General features: G+C 43.8%; 1 protein-coding gene across 5 annotated transcripts in view; it reads right to left on the reverse strand.

The window, feature by feature from the left end:
• USP54 (ubiquitin specific peptidase 54) overlaps positions 1-20,229 on the reverse strand; it is a 183,206-nt gene that overhangs the window by 91,493 nt on the left and 71,484 nt on the right. For all 5 annotated transcript variants that reach the window (XM_075348835.1, XM_075348832.1, XM_075348834.1 and 2 more), the window contains exon 3: positions 6,512-6,604. In XM_075348835.1, the coding sequence (XP_075204950.1) occupies positions 6,512-6,604 (93 nt within the window). The remainder of the gene's footprint in view (positions 1-6,511; positions 6,605-20,229) is intronic.

Genomic DNA, 20,229 nt, shown 5'->3' on the forward strand with positions numbered 1-20,229 from the left:
CCTCTTTTTCAAAGGACCAAAAGTAATTGGACAAGGGACTCTAAGGGCTGCAATTAACTCTGAAGGCGTCTCCCTCATTAACCTGTAATCAATGAAGTAGTTAAAAGGTCTGGGGTTGATTACAGGTGTGTGGTTTTGCATTTGGAAGCTGTTGCTGTGACCAGACAACATGCGGTCTAAGGAACTCTCAATTGAGGTGAAGCAGAACATCTTGAGGCTGAAAAAAAAGAAAAAAATCCATCAGAGATAGCAGACATGCTTGGAGTAGCAAAATCAACAGTCGGGTACATTCTGAGAAAAAAAGGAATTGACTGGTGAGCTTGGGAACTCAAAAAGGCCTGGGCGTCCACGGATGACAACAGTGGTGGATGATCGCCGCATACTTTCTTTGGTGAAGAAGAACCCGTTCACAACATCAACTGAAGTCCAGAACACTCTCAGTGAAGTAGGTGTATCTGTCTCTAAGTCAACAGTAAAGAGAAGACTCCATGAAAGTAAATACAAAGGGTTCACATCTAGATGCAAACCATTCATCAATTCCAAAAATAGACAGGCCAGAGTTAAATTTGCTGAAAAACACCTCATGAAGCCAGCTCAGTTCTGGAAAAGTATTCTATGGACAGATGAGACAAAGATCAACCTGTACCAGAATGATGGGAAGAAAAAAGTTTGGAGAAGAAAGGGAATGGCACATGATCCAAGGCACACCACATCCTCTGTAAAACATGGTGGAGGCAACGTGATGGCATGGGCATGCATGGCTTTCAATGGCACTGGGTCACTTGTGTTTATTGATGACATAACAGCAGACAAGAGTAGCCGGATGAATTCTGAAGTGTACCGGGATATACTTTCAGCCCAGATTCAGCCAAATGCCGCAAAGTTGATCGGACGGCGCTTCATAGTACAGATGGACAATGACCCCAAGCATACAGCCAAAGCTACCCAGGAGTTCATGAGTGCAAAAAAGTGGAACATTCTGCAATGGCCACGTCAACCACCAGATCTTAACCCAATTGAGCATGCATTTCACTTGCTCAAATCCAGACTTAAGACGGAAAGACCCACAAACAAGCAAGACCTGAAGGCTGCGGCTGTAAAGGCCTGGCAAAGCATTAAGAAGGAGGAAACCCAGCGTTTGGTGATGTCCATGGGTTCCAGACTTAAGGCAGTGATTGCCTCCAAAAGGATTCGCAACAAAATATTGAAAATAAAAATATTTTGGTTGGGTTTGGTTTATTTGTCCAATTACTTTTGACCTCCTCAAATGTGGAGTGTTTGAAGAGAAATGTGTACAAATCCTACAATTTCTATCAGATATTTTTGTTCAAACCTTCAAATTAAACGTTACAATCTGCACTTGAATTCTGTTGTAGAGGTTTCATTTCAAATCCAATGTGGTGGCAGTGGCATGCAGAGCCCAACTCGCGAAAATTGTGTCACTGTCCAAATATTTCTGGACCTAACTGTACAAGAATACGACGCTACATTATTTTTTTTTTTTTTTTTTTAAAAACTAAAAATTTGAGAATAAAAAAAAAAAAAAAAAAAAAAAAATTAAAACAAAAGTATCTCTCCCCAAAATTATTGCAATTACACATTTTATTTTGTTATACACGTTTATTTCCATTGTGTGCATTGGAACAACACAAAAAAAAAAAAAAAAAAAAGGAAATTTGACAAAATTTCACACAAAAAAAATGGCCCAGACAGAATTGTGGACACTCAACTTAATATTTGGTTGCACACCCTTTGGAATAAGAACTGCAATCAATCTCTTCCTATAACAATGAATGATTTTCTTCCACCACTGCTTCATAAGGACGCTTCCTTTACCCCAGGCTTCCATCTACAGGCTCTTACACCTTGTCCTTATCTCCTGACCTTTGGGCGATTTTGACAAGCTACAGAAGTGGCGCACCTCTCAACCTACTCTTAATGGTAGTCCGTTTGTGACCCATGTTGCTCCCATTCATTTTCCTCACAAAACCTTGAAAAAGGCTCCAGTAGCCGAAACGTCGGATGTTTTGCTTTTCACTTCGGTGCACTTTTTGCAGAATATCAAAACAAATTTATTTTTTTTAAATTGCAAAATTTATTTCAATTGTCTATCACGTGAGTGCTGGGGTTTACTCTATAGTTTATTATTATATTTTTTTGCCCAATAGCACCTACCTATAGTGGTCGAGCCAGGCTTATCCCCTGCAGAACTAACCATTGACTTCCATTGGAGTTCAGGTCAAATTCGGAACAAGACCTGAACTTTAAAGTCCAGCTGAACCCGCTGACCCAAAATTTCAATGGGATCACTCATCTCTACCTGGGATGCAAACCCAGCTTTCTGACCCTGGACACTGAGATTACCCAAGGCTTTTGGGTTACATGGTTCAGATTTCATGATTTCTAGCACACAGACAAGGCACCCAGTGCCAGAAGCAGCAAAACAACATTTTTGAGTCTCCACCATATTTGACTGTAGATACGGTGTTCTTTTCTTTGTAGGCCTCATTCCATTTTCAGTAAACAGTAGAATGATGTGCTTTACCAAAAGCTCTATCTTGGTCTCATCTGTCCACAAGACGCTTTCCCAGGAGGGTTTTGGCTTACTCGTGTACAATTTTTGTTTGAAAATGGCAGTCTAGCTTTTTTAGGTCTCTGTGTCAGTAGTTTGATCCTCCTGGGTCTCCTGCCATAGTGTTTCATTTCATTGAAATGTCGATGAATAGTTTGCGCTGACACTAATGCACCCTGAGCCTGCAGGACAGCTAGAATTTCTTTGAAAGTTAATTGGGGCTGCTTATCCACCATTCGGACTGTCCTGCGGTGCAAACGCATCAATTTTTCTCTCATGTGGGTCCAGAGAGATTAGCTACAGTGTCATCGGTTGTAAACGTCTTGATTATGCGGCGCACCATGGGTAAAGGAACAGCAATATCTCTGGAGAAGGAGTTGAGAACCAATTTTGTTCAAAAATATCAACAATCTCAAAGTTCCAAGTCCTCAGACCGTTCACTTCTCCTCTTTCTGATCTCAATGCTTAGTGTGGCACAGACAGACACAAAATGCAAACATTGAGTCAATGCCTCACCATTTTATCTGGTTTTAAGTGTGATTTTCATATTGCCCTTGTTACTTTCCATAGGCGAGTTTGAATGAGCATCACATGCTTGAAACAGAGTGGTTTACCCACTATTTTGGAAAGGGGCCAACAATTTTGTCCGGCTCATTTTGAGGGTTTTGTGAAATGATGTCCAATCGGCCCTTTTTTCTCATTTATTTCCTTTGTATGCATTGGAAACACACACACACACACACACACACTAAATTATAACAAAACCTGCACACACTAGATTATAACAAAACCTGTAATTGCAATAATCGTCTGGGAAAAACATTTAATTTTATCACCGACCAAAGCAGTGGTGATAAGAGATGAAGCTGCCGGATGGAGAGTATAAGGCAGTGAACTTAAGGCTGGTTTACACGCAGTGACATAGCTACCGATGTTGTTGCCGATCGCACCCGCCCTCGTCGTTTGTGCGTCACGGGCAAATCGCTGCACAATAATCGCTAGGCCCCGTCACACATGCTTCACATCCTAGCGACGTCACTGTGGCCGGCGAACAGCCTCTTTTCTAAGAGGGCAGTTTGTGCGGTATCACAGCGATGTCACACGGCAGGCATCCAATAGAAGAAGAGGGGTGGAGAGCAGCCGCATGAAAGACACACCCACCTCGTTGCCGGAGGACGCAGGTAAGCTGGTGTTCGTTGTTCCTGGGGTGTCACACGTAACGATGTGTGCTGCTTCAGGAACGACGAACAACCTGCGTCCAGAACGAGCAATGAGATTTTGAAAGTCAACGATCAACAATTAGGTGAGTATTTTTGATCGTTAACACTCACTCGGAGCTGTTACACGCAATGACGCCAGATGTGCGTCACGAATTCCGTGACCCCAACGACATCTCGTTAGCGATGTTGTTGCGTGTAAATGGGCCTTTACTCATACGTTTAAAGCAGTGAGATAAAAAAAATAAATAAACACAAGCTGGAGTGGTGCTTTAAGAATGTCTCTTTAAATTTATAGGCAGTACAAAAAAGTATCCTCGAGACGTGTAATTATGATGTAGCCACTGAACAAGTCACAGTACAATTATCTTTAATTCCCATAAATCTCTTTTAAACCCAGTCTTACATTCCAGGATCCAGCCTGGCCACATTTTCCACATAATGCCTTCATTTTCATATCATTACACACGCACCGCTTTGTACTTTTGATTAGTCAGACAGGTATAGCTTTTACTTGCATTCAGGCCATGACCGACACCTGATCAAATCTATTCACCCTTTCACAATAGATTTCATTTTTAGGTCACCTAATATCTGATTCCTTCCGCAAAACTCCGGAATGTTTATGTTACATGATTACTAATCAGATTGAAAGAAGTAGGTCAGGACAACACAGGGTATTATTAGTATTAAAATCGGAGTCCATCCATTTGAAATGAAAGCACTTACCAAGCAATCATCTCATGAGTCCCATCTAATGGCCGTCTCCACCTTTTATCTCTATATCGAGAGCTGGCAGAGGAATAACCTGCTCTGGATCCTTCATATTTTAATATCATTGGGCAGATGAAATGTGAAACGTTTACAATATGGTGGCGTGATTATCCAGTCTTTTTGCCTGTATTTATTTGCACTGATATCAGACTGTGCCCATTTGGAGTACAGATGATGTCAGTGATACAACCGGTCTCCTTCCAAATATTACGATTAGGAAAATCTCCTGCTGGAACGCTTCAACAGACCCTAGTAATTCTGAGATTGTTGGTTTCTTTTTGTGACATATTGTACTTCATTTTAGTTGTAAATTTAACATGTTTTTAGAGTTTATTTTTGAAAATATTGGACATTTGTCAATTTCTTACTTTTCCAACTAAATTTCCAAAACAATTTTAATTTGGGGGGCACTACATCACATTTCATGTGACTGAGAGGCCTAGGCGACAGAAAATACCCAAAAGGTGACACCATTCTAAAAACTACACCCCTCACACTGCTCAAAACCACATTTAGTACAACTTCTCCCGAGTATGCCAATACCCCATATGTGGTGGAAATCTACTGTTTGGGAGCACGGTAGGGCTCGGAAGAGATGGAGCGCTGTTTGACTTTTTGAACGCAAAATTGTCTAGAATCACTAATGGACGCCATGTCACGTTTGAAGAACCCCTGATGTGCCTAAACAGAGGTAATCGCCCACAAGTGACCCCATTTTGGAGACTAGACACACTCAAACTCCCTAGGTGCTTCATAGAAATCTATAATTGAGAATTGAAAATGAAAAAAAAAAAAACACATTTAAGAAAAATGTTGCTTTAACTCCAAATCTTTCATTTCCACAAGGCCAACAGGAGAAAATGGTCCATACAATTTGTTGTGCAATTGCTCTGGATTACGCCAATTCCTATATGTGGTTGGAAACTACCTTTGAGGCACAGTGCAAAATGAGAATTGGAAGGAGCTCCATATTTGAGTTCGGATTTAGCTGGAATGGTTTGCGAGTGCCATGTCACCTTGGCAGAGCCCTTGAGGTGCAAGAACAGCAGAAACCCCCCACAAGTGACCTCATTTTACAAACTGCACGTCTCAATGAATTCATCTAGGGGTGCATTGCGCATATTGAGACAAGTGTGTCACAAAGTTTAGACTATTAGGCGGTGGTGTTGTTTTAATCCCATATTTCCAATTTTCACAAGGGGAAGAAGTAAAAAAGGTTTCATAATATGGTACACAATTTCTCCTGAACGTCTGCAATATGTGACTGCACATTACGGTTTGGCCGCACCACAAGGCTCTGGAGGGAAGAAGCGCTATTTAACTTTTGGAGCACCGATTCTCCCTGAATAGTTTGCGAACTCCATTTGCAGAGGCCCTAGGTGCTATAACACCAGAAACTCCCCTCAAGTGACCACATTTTAGAAATTCATAATAGTATTCATAGACTTGAATGACACAATTGATCAGCGCTGATTCAATGCTTTTAGGTAACCATCTTCGTGGCAGTTTCGGATTTTAGATGTTTTGCACCCCACTATATCATTACTGGCATTTGATGTAGCACAATTAAGCTTGCGTTTCACAATACAATAAAGTCATCAATCATCATTTTATTGTATATACTGTGAGTGTGATGGTAGAAGTCTCTAATAGGGATAAGTGAGCAGGACCATGCTCGGGCGCTCTGTACTCGTAACAAGCATTTGGATGCTTGGAGGGGCTCAACTCAAGTTTCTAAGTATAATGAAGACAATGAAGAACTCGAGCACTTTTCCCAAAAGATTTCCCAGAAAAAAAGCTAGAGTTCCCCATTGACTTCAATTATACTCTGGTACCCAAGTCAAGCCCCTCCGAGCATCAATCTGGTTACGAGCACAGAGCACTCGAGCATGGTAGTGCTCACTCATCACTAGTCTCTATGAAGTAAATTTATCATGTTATCGCCTACCTTGAGTGCACAGAATATGCAGGAGTCACCCATACATTTGTGTGTGGTTAACTGGCGGAAGCTCCGGCGGAAAATATCAAGGTGCCACAAAACCTGTGAAGAAAGATCACACATTCAGGGTAATACAATCAAAGCAGGACCAACATAGCAAAATTATTATTCAAAGAACGCCGAGAAAAATTGAGATTATAGTTTTGTTGAATGAGCAGAGACTTAAATCAGTAAATGACAAGGTATACTGAGCCATCCGTCCATAGTGATCATCTCACACCTACAGGGAAAGCTACCATATTGTTCATCGAGCTGGGCCACCTAATGGGCTGCTACATTCCAAATGACTAGAGATGAAGGTCAATAAAAGATAACTGTGAGACTTTGTGATAAATTATATCCAAAAATACTTTGACAGTGACAAGTTTTGGCCGTCAATCATGTAAAATGTCTAGAGCTGATTCCGGGTGTGGCATGTTCATTTGGAAGCGGTTACAGTTATCCCGAAACAAGCAGTCCAAAAAGCTCAATGGAAGAGAAATGTTAGGAGTGGCCAAATCAACAGTTTGGTACATTCTGTAAAAAAAAAAAAAAAAAACCACCATACCAGCACACTGGTGAACTTGGGTACTCAAAGCCTGGACGTCCATGGAAAACAACAATGATTAATGATCACAGAATCCTTTCCATGGTAAAGAAAAATCTCTTCACAACATCCACCCAAGTGAAGAACTCTCTCCAGGAAGTAGGGGCTTCGCTAGCGATATCGCTGTAACGTCCCCGGTTTTGTGACGTAATAAAAGCCTCACCAGCGACATTGCAGTGTGTGACACGCATCAGCGACCTAGCCCCCGCTGTGAGGTCGCTGATAGCTACAAGTCGTTCAGGACCATTCTTTGGTCCTTTGTTTCCTGCTGCGCATGTAGCGGTGTGTTTGACACAGTTACAACGACATCGTTAGCGACCCAGCCCATAGGCTTGCTAGCGTTCCCTTTCCAGCGAGGTCGTTCTGCAGGTCCGTATTGCTGCTGCGTCTTTGGCCAGATCTGCCTGTATGACAGCTCACCAGCGACTGTTAGAGACTTTCCAGCGAACCAGGCTAGGTCGAGATCACTGATGGGATCTCTAGAAAGTCTCAGTGTGTAAAGGGGCCTTTAGTCTACCATAAAGAGAAGACTTCATGAGAACAAATACAGAGGGTTCAGCACAAGGTGCAAACCATTAGCCTCTTCACGACACGATGTTGCTGCCATACTGATGAGGAGTTTAAAGAGCACGCCCCCTGCCAGAGCGTTAGGTGCCACCATCAGACTGACAGCAACATTTAACATGGCGGTCAGAGCGCCACTCCACCAGTGACTGTTAGAGGCAGATGAAGGAGACTGAATGATCCAGCCTTCATCTGCAGGGAAAGATGTGGACTGTGTGCGAGCCTGCATCAACGGCTGGGAGACGACTCATGAGGTGTATAGTACATCATTAGTTGTGAAGGGTTTTAATGAGATCTCCAAGAAATGTGATAGTATTTTATTCTAAGTCCGGCATTGCTCCTGGTGCCTGTAAATGGTCTGCAGCGCTGATGTCATGTTGACAGCACATAACCAATCAATGAGCTCAATGGCTCACTCCCCCTACTTAAGCAGGGTCACTGAGCTTATCAATTGGCTTCTGAGCTGTCAACATGACGTCAGCGCTGTACACAACCAGGAGCAGTGGCAGTGACTTAGAGTTAGACCTGGGGAGGTTGAATAAAACACAATTTTTAAAAACAATCTGTCTGACAACAGGGGTTTTCTGAAATAACTGAGCTAATTTTGCCTTTGTCACTTTCATCCCTTTAGTCATGTTTTTAAAGTAGATATTGTGCCCAGTAGGACCTCAGATGAAATGAATTCACATAACTGGTTACCCTGGAGGCATCTATAACTATTAGACCTAGATTTCTTACATTTGCACTGGAGACTTGGACAAAAGACTATACAAAAGGTAGGGCTCTTCTCCATATCCTAGGGAACATACCAAAATGTAAGATATACAGAGACATCACCCCTTATTGATGAGGCAGTGCCCACCGGATTTTGTGCACACCAGTTCCTGCTCCATTCAGCGCCCACATGGAAGTACTGTGCTGTAATGCACAGCGTGATGTGCGCACTAGGAAGCACAAGGTCCATGGTTAGCGGCTCCTCTACCAAGTGATTGCTCCTGGCCATGCACTGGGGTGGGGGTTGAGGACACTCAATCAGTTTCTACTGTGCCCTTTAACAAACCTGCTGTATTCAGCTCATACTTTAAAACAGTGGGTGTGTGGGGGTGAAGGGTGTGTGGGGGTGAAGGGTGGAGAATAAGGCTGAGACAGCTAATCGGGCTCAGAAGTGTAGCATAGAGCTCCTGCTACGCTGAACTGTGCTTTGCAGGAGCGTCTCCAAAGAACAATAAAGATGCACATTTTTGAGCCCAAAAATTTTTTTGCCGCGTTTTACACCGCGTTTCTGCCCAGTGCATTTTTTAAGTCAAATCTATTGACTGGAAAGCTCAAAAACGCTGGCAAAATACGCAGAAAGAATTGACATGCTGTTTTGGACAAAAAAAAACCCAAACAAAAAACACACCGTGCACACAAGGCCTAACTGTATTACAAAGGGACCTCCATTGCTGGTTTGTCCTGGTTATTTTGTGTATTGGAAAAAACTGATGCTTCTGCAATATAACTATTAGGCTTCGTGCCCATGATCAGTTTTGACAGCGTTTTGGACGCAGCATGCTTCAGCTGCGTCCAAATGCTGCGATGTACGAGAGGCTGCTGTTAAGTCTTTGGCTTTGTGATCTTTTTTTATTTCTATGGTAACGAATCTTACAGCACATGAAAGCCTTTATGTCTAAGGGCTCATTCACATGACCATTCCGTTTCTTATGGTCAGTTCCTGTTTTTTTGCGGACCCACGGACAGGACCATCTTTTCAATGTCTTTTTGTAGGATCGGCTGGCACACGGAAGAACTTCCGTATGCATCCGATCCTACAAAAAAAAAAAAAAAAAAAACATCGGATGCCGTATGTCTGTTCCGTTATTATGGAACATGTCCTATTCTGTTCCGTAATAACGGACTGTGACTCAATACAAGTCAATGGGCCCGTAAAATCCCTGGAAGCCGCACGGAAACACTTCCGTGTGACCTCCGTCAGGTGCCCGTGCAGTCTGTGTCCCATCTGCAGTGTGTCAGTGTCTGCCCGAACAGCAGTATCAGCATATGCCCGCACTGCAGTATCAGCAGCTTCTCACACTGCAGTGCGTTCAGCCGCGGGGATGACGAGCGCTGTTGTCAGGAGGTTAGACAAGATCATTACCTGCTGTGACGATCTCCTGCACTCCTGACGTCAGCGCTGTCACTGCCTTCTATGCCCATCGCATTCTCACGTCACGTCTCGCGGGCGGCCCGAGACTGTGACTAGCGGTGACATCACGGGCTCCCAGGATACTGCTGAGAACGCGGCGGCATAGAAATCAGTGACAGCGCTGACGTCAGGAGAGCAGGAGATCATCACAGCAGGTAATAATCTCATGTAACCTCCTGACAGCAGCGCTCGTCATCCCCTGCAGTGACCTGGGCTGACCTATTGATGTTAGCTCAGGTCACTGCACTACTCTCCCAGCCAATGGGGAACATTCTGTTCTTCACTGGGACAGTGACTATGGTATGGATCGTCGTGGGACCCCCTTATTGGATTATGCCGGACCCGGATTTGATTGTTCTTTTCAATAAAATGGTGAAAGAGGGAATGTTTTGGGGAGTGCTTTTTCAAATAAAAACTTTTTTTATTGTCCATTTTCTTTTTATTACTGACTGGGTTTGTGATGTCAGGTATCTGATAGATGCCATGACATCACTAACCCCAGGGCTTGATGCCAGGTGACATTACACATCTGGCATTAACCCCATATATTACCCAGTTTGCCACCGCACCAGGGCAACGGGATGAGTTGGGGCAAAGCGCCAGGATTGGCATATCTAATGGATGCGCCACTTCTGGGGCGGCTGTGACCTGCTATTTTTAGGCTGGGGAGTGTCCAATAACAGTGGACTTCCCTAGTCTGAGAATACCGGACCACAGCTGTCCGCTTTACCTTGGCTGGTGATCCAATTTGGGGGGGACCCCATGTTTTTTGTTTTAAATTATTTAATTTAAAATAACAGCGTGGGGTGCCCTCTGTTTTGGATTACCAGCCAAGGTGAAGCTGCCAGCTGTGGTCTGCAGCCGTCTGCTTTACCCTAGCTGGCTACAAAAGATAGGGGGGACCCAACGTCATTTTTTTTTTAATTATTTATTTATTTTTTGGCTAAATACAAGGCTAAGCACCCTTTAGTGCCACATGAAAGTCACAAAAGGGTGCCAGCTTAGAATATGCAGGGGGGTAGGACATTATATATGTCTTTCTCATCTATCTATCCATCCATCCCTCTAATCATTCATTCATCCCTCTATTTCTCTGTCTCTATATCTATCTATCCATCTCTATATATCTACTCATCTATTTATCTTTCTTGCTGCTTCAGTTTTTTGCGGTCCTCAAAAAAACAAAAAGCCACACGGATGACACACGGACCGTATACGGAACGGATGTCAGACGGATGCATCTGTGAAAAAAAACGGACTTTTTTTTGCGGCCCACAAAAATGGAACGGTCATGAGAATGAAGCCTAATATAGGTTTTCAAAATTTTGTTTGTTGCTTATGGCAACAGTGTTCTACACACGCGGGAAAACAAAATGGCGAAGTCTAATGCAATATTCACAACAACTGAGAGCAGAGGAGTAATAAAATTCTTGTTTTTGCAAGGAAAGTCCGTGAAAAATATTCATGGTGATAGGTCGCAGACATTGGGGATCAATGCCCTTCATATTCCACAGCTAAGAACTGGGTTGCCAAATTTAAAACAGGCCACTCCAGCACCAATGATGAGGAACGTCCTGGACGACAGAGAGTGGTTGTTGCTCCAGAGAGCGTCGATGCTGTGCACAACCTCATACTGGAGAATAGACAAAGTTCAGCTGAAGCAATAGCAGACATCATGGGGATTTCCCGTGAACATGTTTGTGTCATTATCCATGAACATTTGGACAGGAGGAAGCGATCTGCAAAGTGGGTCCCCAAATGTCTGACAACAGATCAGAGAAGCATGCGAGTGCAATCTTCCCGGTCCATTTGTCAGCGTTTCCGGACTGATAAGAACTTCCTGGATAGACTGGTCACTATGGATAAGACCTGGATTTATTTGTATGATCCTGAAAACAAGGAGCAGTCAAAAGAGTGGAGGCACAGTGGTTCTCATCCAAAGATGTTCAGGGTGCAAAAATCAACTACTAAGGTGATGGCGTCTGTGTTGTGGGACAAGGAGGGCATGCTGCTAGTGGACTACCTTCAAAAGGGTTCCACCATCAATGCAAGGTATTACATTGAACTTTTGGACCAATTGAAAGCAGCTCTAAAGGCCAAAAGGCGCGGCAAGCTGTCCAAAGGGATCTTATTCCTCCAAGATAACACCTCCGCTCACACTGCACAAGTGACTAAAACTGACGGAGCTGGGCTTCCAGCTGGTTGACCACCCACCTTATTCACCAGATCTAGCTCCCTCCGAATATCATCTGTTTCCAAACCTAAAGAAATACTTCAAGGGTACCAAATTTCACACCATTTCAGATGCCATGACTGTTACGGATGCCTGGTTTGAGGCATAACTGATATCCTTTTTGCTAGGCTTAGAAAACTTGGAATACTGATGTAAGAAGTGTGTTGACATCAGCGTAGAGTATGTGGAATAAATGTAAAGTTTTATCATCCTCTCTCGTTTCTTTCTGGTTAAAGCCAAAGACTTATCAACAGCCCCTCGTACAGTACAAGCACAGCGGATGGGATTTCTAGAAATCCCGTGCCCCTGTGCTTTTTTTCCTCAGTAAACACTGACCTATGGTACGGCTTTCTGAGCCGCAGCATGTCAACTGTTTGCTGTGGAGTCACAATGTTCCTCCCTTGAGTTACCTTTGCCTATCTGGCAAAGTTCAAGCTTCATATTGTTAGGTCTTGTGATCACACAAAAATAAAGGCCTTGCTATAGAGTAGAGTAGACTGGGTGCACATTAGTACCCATACTTTTAAAGTAACTTTCCAAGAGTTAAATTAATTTAAGCAATTTTGTACGCCTATTTGAACCCCTGATTCCCAGTGCATATACTCCAGTGGTCGCAGAAGTGATGATCTGACTACCAGCATGTGCCTGACGTAGGCCGTCACAAGCCTCAGCAGTGGTGTCAGTGTATCCAGCACATGACTGCTGACACCGGTGACATGGAAACCCCCTTTAAATATCCAGTATCTGCCCATATAAGTATTGTCTTATAATAGTAAGTGCTGTAAACCTTCTGTAATGCTGCACATATGGGACCTGACAGCTGCCACATTATGAAAATATGCATAGAAGACCACACAAACCTAATGTACGGCTGCAGTCACAGGACGGCGGAGACTTCAGATAATGTAAGAGAGGTTTTTTGCTGTAGTTGTGCCCGGATTACACAGATAACATAGCAGGATTTGCTCTGCGTGGTTACAGTATTTCGGCCATGCTATGTTGCCTTGGAGATCTGTTTTCTGTTTATCTTTCAAGGAGTAGATACAGTGGGTACGGAAAGTATTCAGACCCCTTTACATTTTTCACTCTTTGTTTCGTTGCAGACATTTAGTAAATTCAAAAAATCTTTTTTTCTCATTAATGTACACACTGCACCCCATCTTGACAGAAAAAAAAAAAAACAAAACAGAAATGTACACATTTTTTGCATATTTTTTAAACAAGAAAAAAATATCACAGTCAAGTATTCAGACCCTTTGCTCAGACACTCATATTTAAGTCACATGCTGTCCATTTCCTTGTGATCCTCCTTGAGATGGTTCTTCTCCTTCATTGGAGTCCAGCTGTGTTTAATTAAACTGATAGGACTTGATTTAGAAAAGGTACACATCTGTCTATATAAGAACTCAGCCCACAGTGCATGTCACACCAACTGAGAATCATGAGGTCAAAAGGAACCGACCAAGGAGCTCAGAGACAGAATTGTAGCAAGGCACAGATCTGGCCAAAGTTACAAAATAATTTGTGCAGTACTCAAGGTTCCTAAGAGCACAGTGGCCTCCATAATCCTTAAATGGAAGAAGTTTGGGACCACCAGAACTCTTCCTAGACCTGGCCATCCAGCCAAACTGAGCAATCTTGGGAGAAGAACCTTGGTGAGGGAGGTAAAGGTGAGATCACTGTGGCTGAGCTCCAGAGATGCAGTAGGGAGATGGGAGAAAGTTCCACAAAGTCAACTATCACTGCAGCCCTCCACCAGTTGGGCCTTTATAGCAGAGTGGCCGACAACGGAAATCTCTCCTGAGTGCAAGACATATAAAAGCCCGCACAGGAAAAAAAAAAAAAAAAAAAAAAAAAAAAAAAAAAAAACACACAACACACACATAAAGGACTCCAAGACTATGAGAAATAAGATTCTGTGGTCTGATGAGATGAAGATAGAACTTGTTTTTGATAATTCTAAGTGGTATGTGTGGAGAAAACCAGGTACCTCCTCACAGTGAAACATGGTGGTGGTAGCATCATGCTATGGGGGTGTTTTTCAGCTGCAGGGACACGACTATTGGCTGCAATTAAAGGAAAGATAAATGCAGACAAGTACAGAGATATCCTGGAAGAAAACCTCTTCCAGAGTGCTCTGGACCTCCGACTTGGCTGAAGGTTCACCTTCCAACAAGACAATGACCCTAAGCACAGAGGTAAAATAAACAAAGAAGTGGTTTCAGAACAACTCTGTGACAATTCTTGACTGGCCCAGCCACAGCCCTGACCTAAACCCAATTGAGCATCTCTGGAGAGACCTGAAAATGGCTGTCCACCAACATTCACCATCCAACCTGACAGAACTGGAGAGGATCTGCAAGGAAGAATAGCAGAGGATCCCCAAAAACTGGTGTGAGAAACGTGTTGCATCATTCCCAAGAAGACTCATGGCTGTACTATCTCAAAAGTAGGGTGCTTCTACTCAATACTGACCAAAGGGTCTGAATACTTATGACCATGTGATATTTTAGTTTTTCTTTTTAATACAATTTGCAAAAATTTCTACATTTCTGTTTTTTTCCTGTCAAGATGGGGTGCAGAGTGTACATTAGTGATGGCAAAAAAATGAACTTTTTTGAATTTACCAAATGGCTGCAATGAAACAAAGAATAAAAAAATTTAAAAAAAAGGAGGGTCTGAATACTTTCCATACCCACTGTATATGGAAGAAAAAAATATTTTTACAGGTTCCTGTGTGTCAACTGACAGCAACCCAGCATTTTGACAGACCCTTAAAGAAATGGTCATTTGAAGTCAAAAGTTTTAAGAAACAAAAAGATCACAAGACAAAACCAACACCCTATTGTAACAAAGGACAAAAAGGAAAGGTTTGTTTTCTCAGAAAATACTATACATTTTTACCAACCAATGTGAAGTGATATAAAGGGAGCGGGATGATTACACCGGCCGCACTACTGCAAATATTGAACTTGGAATGAGGCTGGTGCTGACCACGCTGCGCTCCTAGGTGAGCGGATTCCCACGAGCTGGAACAATATTGTTTTATTGCAGGGAGTGTAACGAGCACAGCTTGTCTCCAAGAAGCTCGCCTTTCTCCAAGGTTACCCTCCAAGTAGAGAAATATGTAAGTGGCCAGACGAGCCTCGCGTCCAACCCACTAAAGCTTACAGCTATGCAAATACAAATAGCATTACAGACATTATAATTACTGCGTTAGTCAGAAAACCACCAAGGGAACACCCCAGTTGACGGCTTGAAGGAAATTATCTTAGGTTATTAAAATAGCAGTGACATTAAGAATTAGTGCGGTAACCTCGGCGCAGCCCAATGAGCCAAGATTCTTTGACAGTGAGTCAAGTGCTTGACATGCATCTACAAAAATACAAGACACACAGTAATTATCAACGTAGAGAGAAGAAAATGTCTGCAGAGAAACGAGAACGGTGTTTTAAAGTGAACCTGTCAGGAGGTATTTCAGGCCTCCAAAGCTCCACCAACCTCTAATTTTGACTGATGAAGCAAAACATTATGGACTATATAGTAAACAACCTCAAAGGAGTCATGTGGGTGGAGCAGATTAACCGGTAAGGAGGCATAGAGGAGGAGTTAGTAAAATATACTGTTTTCTAATACCTTTATCTTATACTGCAATGCCTGAATACAGAAGGACATCACTGTTACGGCACGCGCACACGAGCGTGAAAAACGGACGAGTGCAATGCGAGAAAATCTCACATTGCACTCTGGCCAATCTTCGTCAATGAAGAAGGGCAGCTAGTTAGCTTTTCTCATATGCAGATTCTGGATGCGAAAAAAGTAGCAACATGCTGCAATTTTCTGCAAGAGCCGTATCCCTCGCACCCATTCAAGTGTATGGGTGCGAGAGAAACATCAGACTGCACTCGGATGTTATCACAGTGCAGTGCGAAATATGCACAGGCTGATAATGGAGGAGATGGGGGATTAACCCATCACAAGATCGGGTCTAAGTCACATGACACTCGGCTCACGCACGCCGCACAGCCTGAGCCAGGGGTCATTAGCATATCATATCTGATGCTCTCACATCGGATGCCATACACTCGAATGAGTCCAGCCTTAACCTGTTAATGTCCTAGATAAATTGGCAGCGGTTTGCAGGACTAAATACTCCTGACCAATTACCTGCAAAACCACTATGCAAAACAGTGTCATGTCACTATCAACATCAGGAAATGTGTAGTTTTTCCTCCTTTGCCAAAATGATCGAAAAATAAGAATAAAAGAAAATCTCTCTGCCTTAGTTTGCACGCTCAGCAACTAGGTGACAGGACAGAATGCAATCGCTATACAGTGGAGCCTTGGTTTAAGAGTTCCTTGGTTTGAGAGGTTTTTGCAGGACAAGCAAAGCTTTTTACAAATTTGTTATTGGTTTAAGAGCAATGCTTTGCAATAAGAGCAAATATCCACTGCACACACTTGTGGTTCAGTCCTTTCACCGCGCTCTGATCCGCTCTGGAGGTAAATTTTTGTACATGTATATACTGTATACAGTATACCATTGAACAGTACAGTATATACTATATAGCATGTCTATCAATTTCCATTTGTGGTACAGTACTGCACTTTCTGATAACCAGTGCAGCACATTGCCTGTACTCTATGGGTGGCTTTACACGCTAGGAGATCGCTACAGCGATCTCGTTGGGGTCACGGATTTTGTGATGCACATCCGGCCACTGTAGCGATCTCGTTGTGTGTGACTCCTAGGAGAGATTTTGGATCGTTGCAAAAACGTCCAAAAATCGTTCCTCTCCCAATTATTGCTGCTGTCGCTTGGGCGAAGTTGATCCTCGGCCCTGCGGCAGCACACATCGCTACGTGGGACGCCGCAGGAATGAGGAACCTCTCCTTACCTGCCACACGCCAGCAATGAGGAAGGAAGAAGGTGGGCGGGATGTTCGGCCCGCTCATCTCCGCCCCTCCGCTTTGATTGGGCGGCCGCTTAGTGACGTCACTGTGACGCCGAGCGAACCGCCCCCCTAGAAAGGAGGCGGTTCGCCGGTCAAAGCAACGTCGCCGAGCAGGTAAGTATGTGTGACGCTGCCGTAGCGATAATGTTCGCTACGGCAGCGATCTTCACATATCGGCATAACGATAGGGGCGGGTGCTATCACGCTCGACATCGCTAGCATCGGCTAGCGATGTCGCAGCGTGTAAAGCCCGCTTAATCTAATTGCCTGTGCAGTATTCCTACCCCACATTTGGCTTAGGCTACTTTCACACTTGTGTTGAACGGCATGCGTTGCTATCCGCCGCCTTGAGGAATTACAGTAACCGTTGCAGGAAACGGTTTATTCCTCATAGGCTTCTATTAAGGGCGGATTGCAACGGATGGTCTTGTGTTGCATCCGCCCCGCGGCCGCATCAGTTGTTTTGTCGCTGACAGTCATGACCGTCGGGTGGAAGGAACGCTGAATGTAGCGTTTTTTTGTTGCTGTAAAAAAATGCACTTTGCAGGATTCCGTCGGGATCTGTTGCGAGGCAACATGAATGGCTACGGTGCTGGATTCCGTCGCCATGTGTTTGGCGACGGATTCCATCACGTTCTACTGAGCATGCCCAGCATGTCCAGCAGAACGTTCTAAATAGTTAAAAGCACTCCTGGTCTCTCTCTCTGTCGGTCGGTCTCTCCCATTCTCTCATACTCACCGATCACCGGCGCGGCGCTGCACGGCTGTCCCTTCTCTGGCGGGTTCTCCTCTTTTGAAATGCCGGCCTCTCATTATTCCATCTAGTATTCACTGCTTCCCCCGCACACCGGTGCCTATGATTGGTTGAAGTCAGACCCACCCCCCACAGTGAGTGACAGCTGTCTCACTGCAACCAATCACGGCCGTTGGTGGGTGGGTTTATATAGTGCAGTACAATAAATAATTTAAAAAAAAAAAAAAACGACGTGCGGTCACCCCCAATTTTGATACCAGCCAAGATAAAGCCACACGGCTGAAGGCCGATATTCTCAGTCTGGGAAGCCTCACGTTATGGGGAGTCCCCCCCATCCTAAAAAGATCAGCCAGCAGCCGCCCGGAATTGCCGCATCCATTAGATGCGACAGTCCTGGGACTCTACCCGACTCATCCCAAATTGCCCTGGTGCGGTGGCAATCGGGGTAATAATGAGTTAATGGCAGCACATAGCTACCACTATGTCCTAGCTTAATCATGCCAGGCATCTATGAGACACCCCCAATGATTAACCTTTAAGTGAAAGTAAATAAACATATACACCCGAAAAAATACTTTATTTGGAATAAGAGACAAAAAAAACCCACCCTCATTCACCACTTTATTAATCCCCAAATACCCCTGCAGGTCTGACGTAATCCACAGAGATCCCACGACGCTTTCAGCTCTGCTACATGAAGCTGACAGGAGCGGCCATAGAACACCGCCTCTCACTGTGAGCTCCACGCAGAAACTGAAGTGAGTCGCACTGTCAGCGGGGAAGTCACTGAGGTAATGCCGGTGTGTGCGGTGGTGATAGGTGCAGTAGTGCCGGTATGTGTGCGGTGATGATGCGAAAAGTAGTGCCTGCGTGTGCGGTGATGATGGGGGCGGTAGTGCCGGTGATTATGAGGGCTCGCTCTCTCTCTCGGCTATAACGCAACGGGTTATTTCACAGAAATCTGTTGCCTTTATTATGACACTATTTACAACGTATCTGTCACATGCGTCACACAATGCATTGTGACGTATGTTGTTCAACGCAAGTGTGAAAGTAGCCTTAGTTCTGCTCTTACTTTGGGCAGAATAGATTTGGGGTGTGTTTTTTTGTGTACTGTACTACAATATAGGTTGTCATATTTATACACCACTTTTTCCCCTCTGTAGTGTACCTCCCGCACACCAACAATTCTATTGGAAGCTAATGTGCAGTTTAATTTGTTTTATGTTTTTTACTGTACAGTATTTTGTATTAGTGTACTGTAATAATTTTATATGAATACAGGACATTATTTTGTATTAGTGTCATAAGTTTGTATAAATATAGTAAATATTTCTGGGTTGTGGAACGTATTGTCCGTGTTTCAATTATTTCCTATGGGAAAATTTGCTTTGACATAAGAGTAACTTGGTTTAAGAGCGCACTCCCGGAACCAGTTATGCTCGTAATCCAAGGTTCCACTGTACTATGTGCAGCAATTTCATAGCTTGTGATTGTGGCAGATCACAGTGCGATCTTGAGCTTTAATGATGCTGAGGCTGGAGTCCCGGCAGCATATAGCAGCACCTTTAGGCCACGCAGGTCGCTCTCAGTTGTATGAACAACATGTTGCATGGCATTGTCATGTTGAAAGATTGCTCCTGTGACACTGGAGAAATGGCCATACCACTGAACTATGTGTGTACCTGGAATGAAACCTAGAGGGATCCGGATACTGTACATTATACCACATGAAGGAAAACCTATGATGAAATGGGATTATGGCGTGGGGTGGCATATTCTTCAGTAGCTGGATCCCTCCCCAGACTTCATATGCGCAGTCCTCAGGTGCAATAACAGCTCAGCGTTACAGTGATTTGGCCATGCAGTTCTCTCCAAAGAGTCCCAGCAGCCATTGTTCAATACAACATCTTGTATGGCCTTTAAAGGGAATCTGTCACCAGGATTTTGACACCAAATCTGAGAGCAGCATAATATAGGGGCAGAGATCCTGATTCCAGTGTTGTTCCACTTACTGGGCTGCTTAGTGTAGCTTTGATAAAATGATGGTTTAATTAGCAGATTATCATCATAAGAGGACTACTTGGTGTGCTGATGGGTAGTCCAGCGTATTCATGAGCTCTGTATAACTGCTAGATCTGCAGCAGAGAAAACACTGAATTTATCACAATGACACCAAACAGCTCAGTAAGTGACACATCGCTGGAATCAGGGTCCCTGTCTCTACATTATGCTGCTCTCGGATGGGGTAGCAAAAACCTGGTGACAGATTCCCTTTAACATGATACTATGGTTGGCAGGGTCTCCAGTCTCACACCGAGCACATCTGGTTGGCAATTGTGAAATTGCAAAACGAGCTGCCAACAGTGGATCTGGGTGACTTATGTGGT

The sequence above is a fragment of the Anomaloglossus baeobatrachus genome, chromosome 5 (assembly GCF_048569485.1).
Source record: "Anomaloglossus baeobatrachus isolate aAnoBae1 chromosome 5, aAnoBae1.hap1, whole genome shotgun sequence".
Classification (NCBI taxonomy): Eukaryota; Metazoa; Chordata; class Amphibia; order Anura; family Aromobatidae; genus Anomaloglossus; species Anomaloglossus baeobatrachus.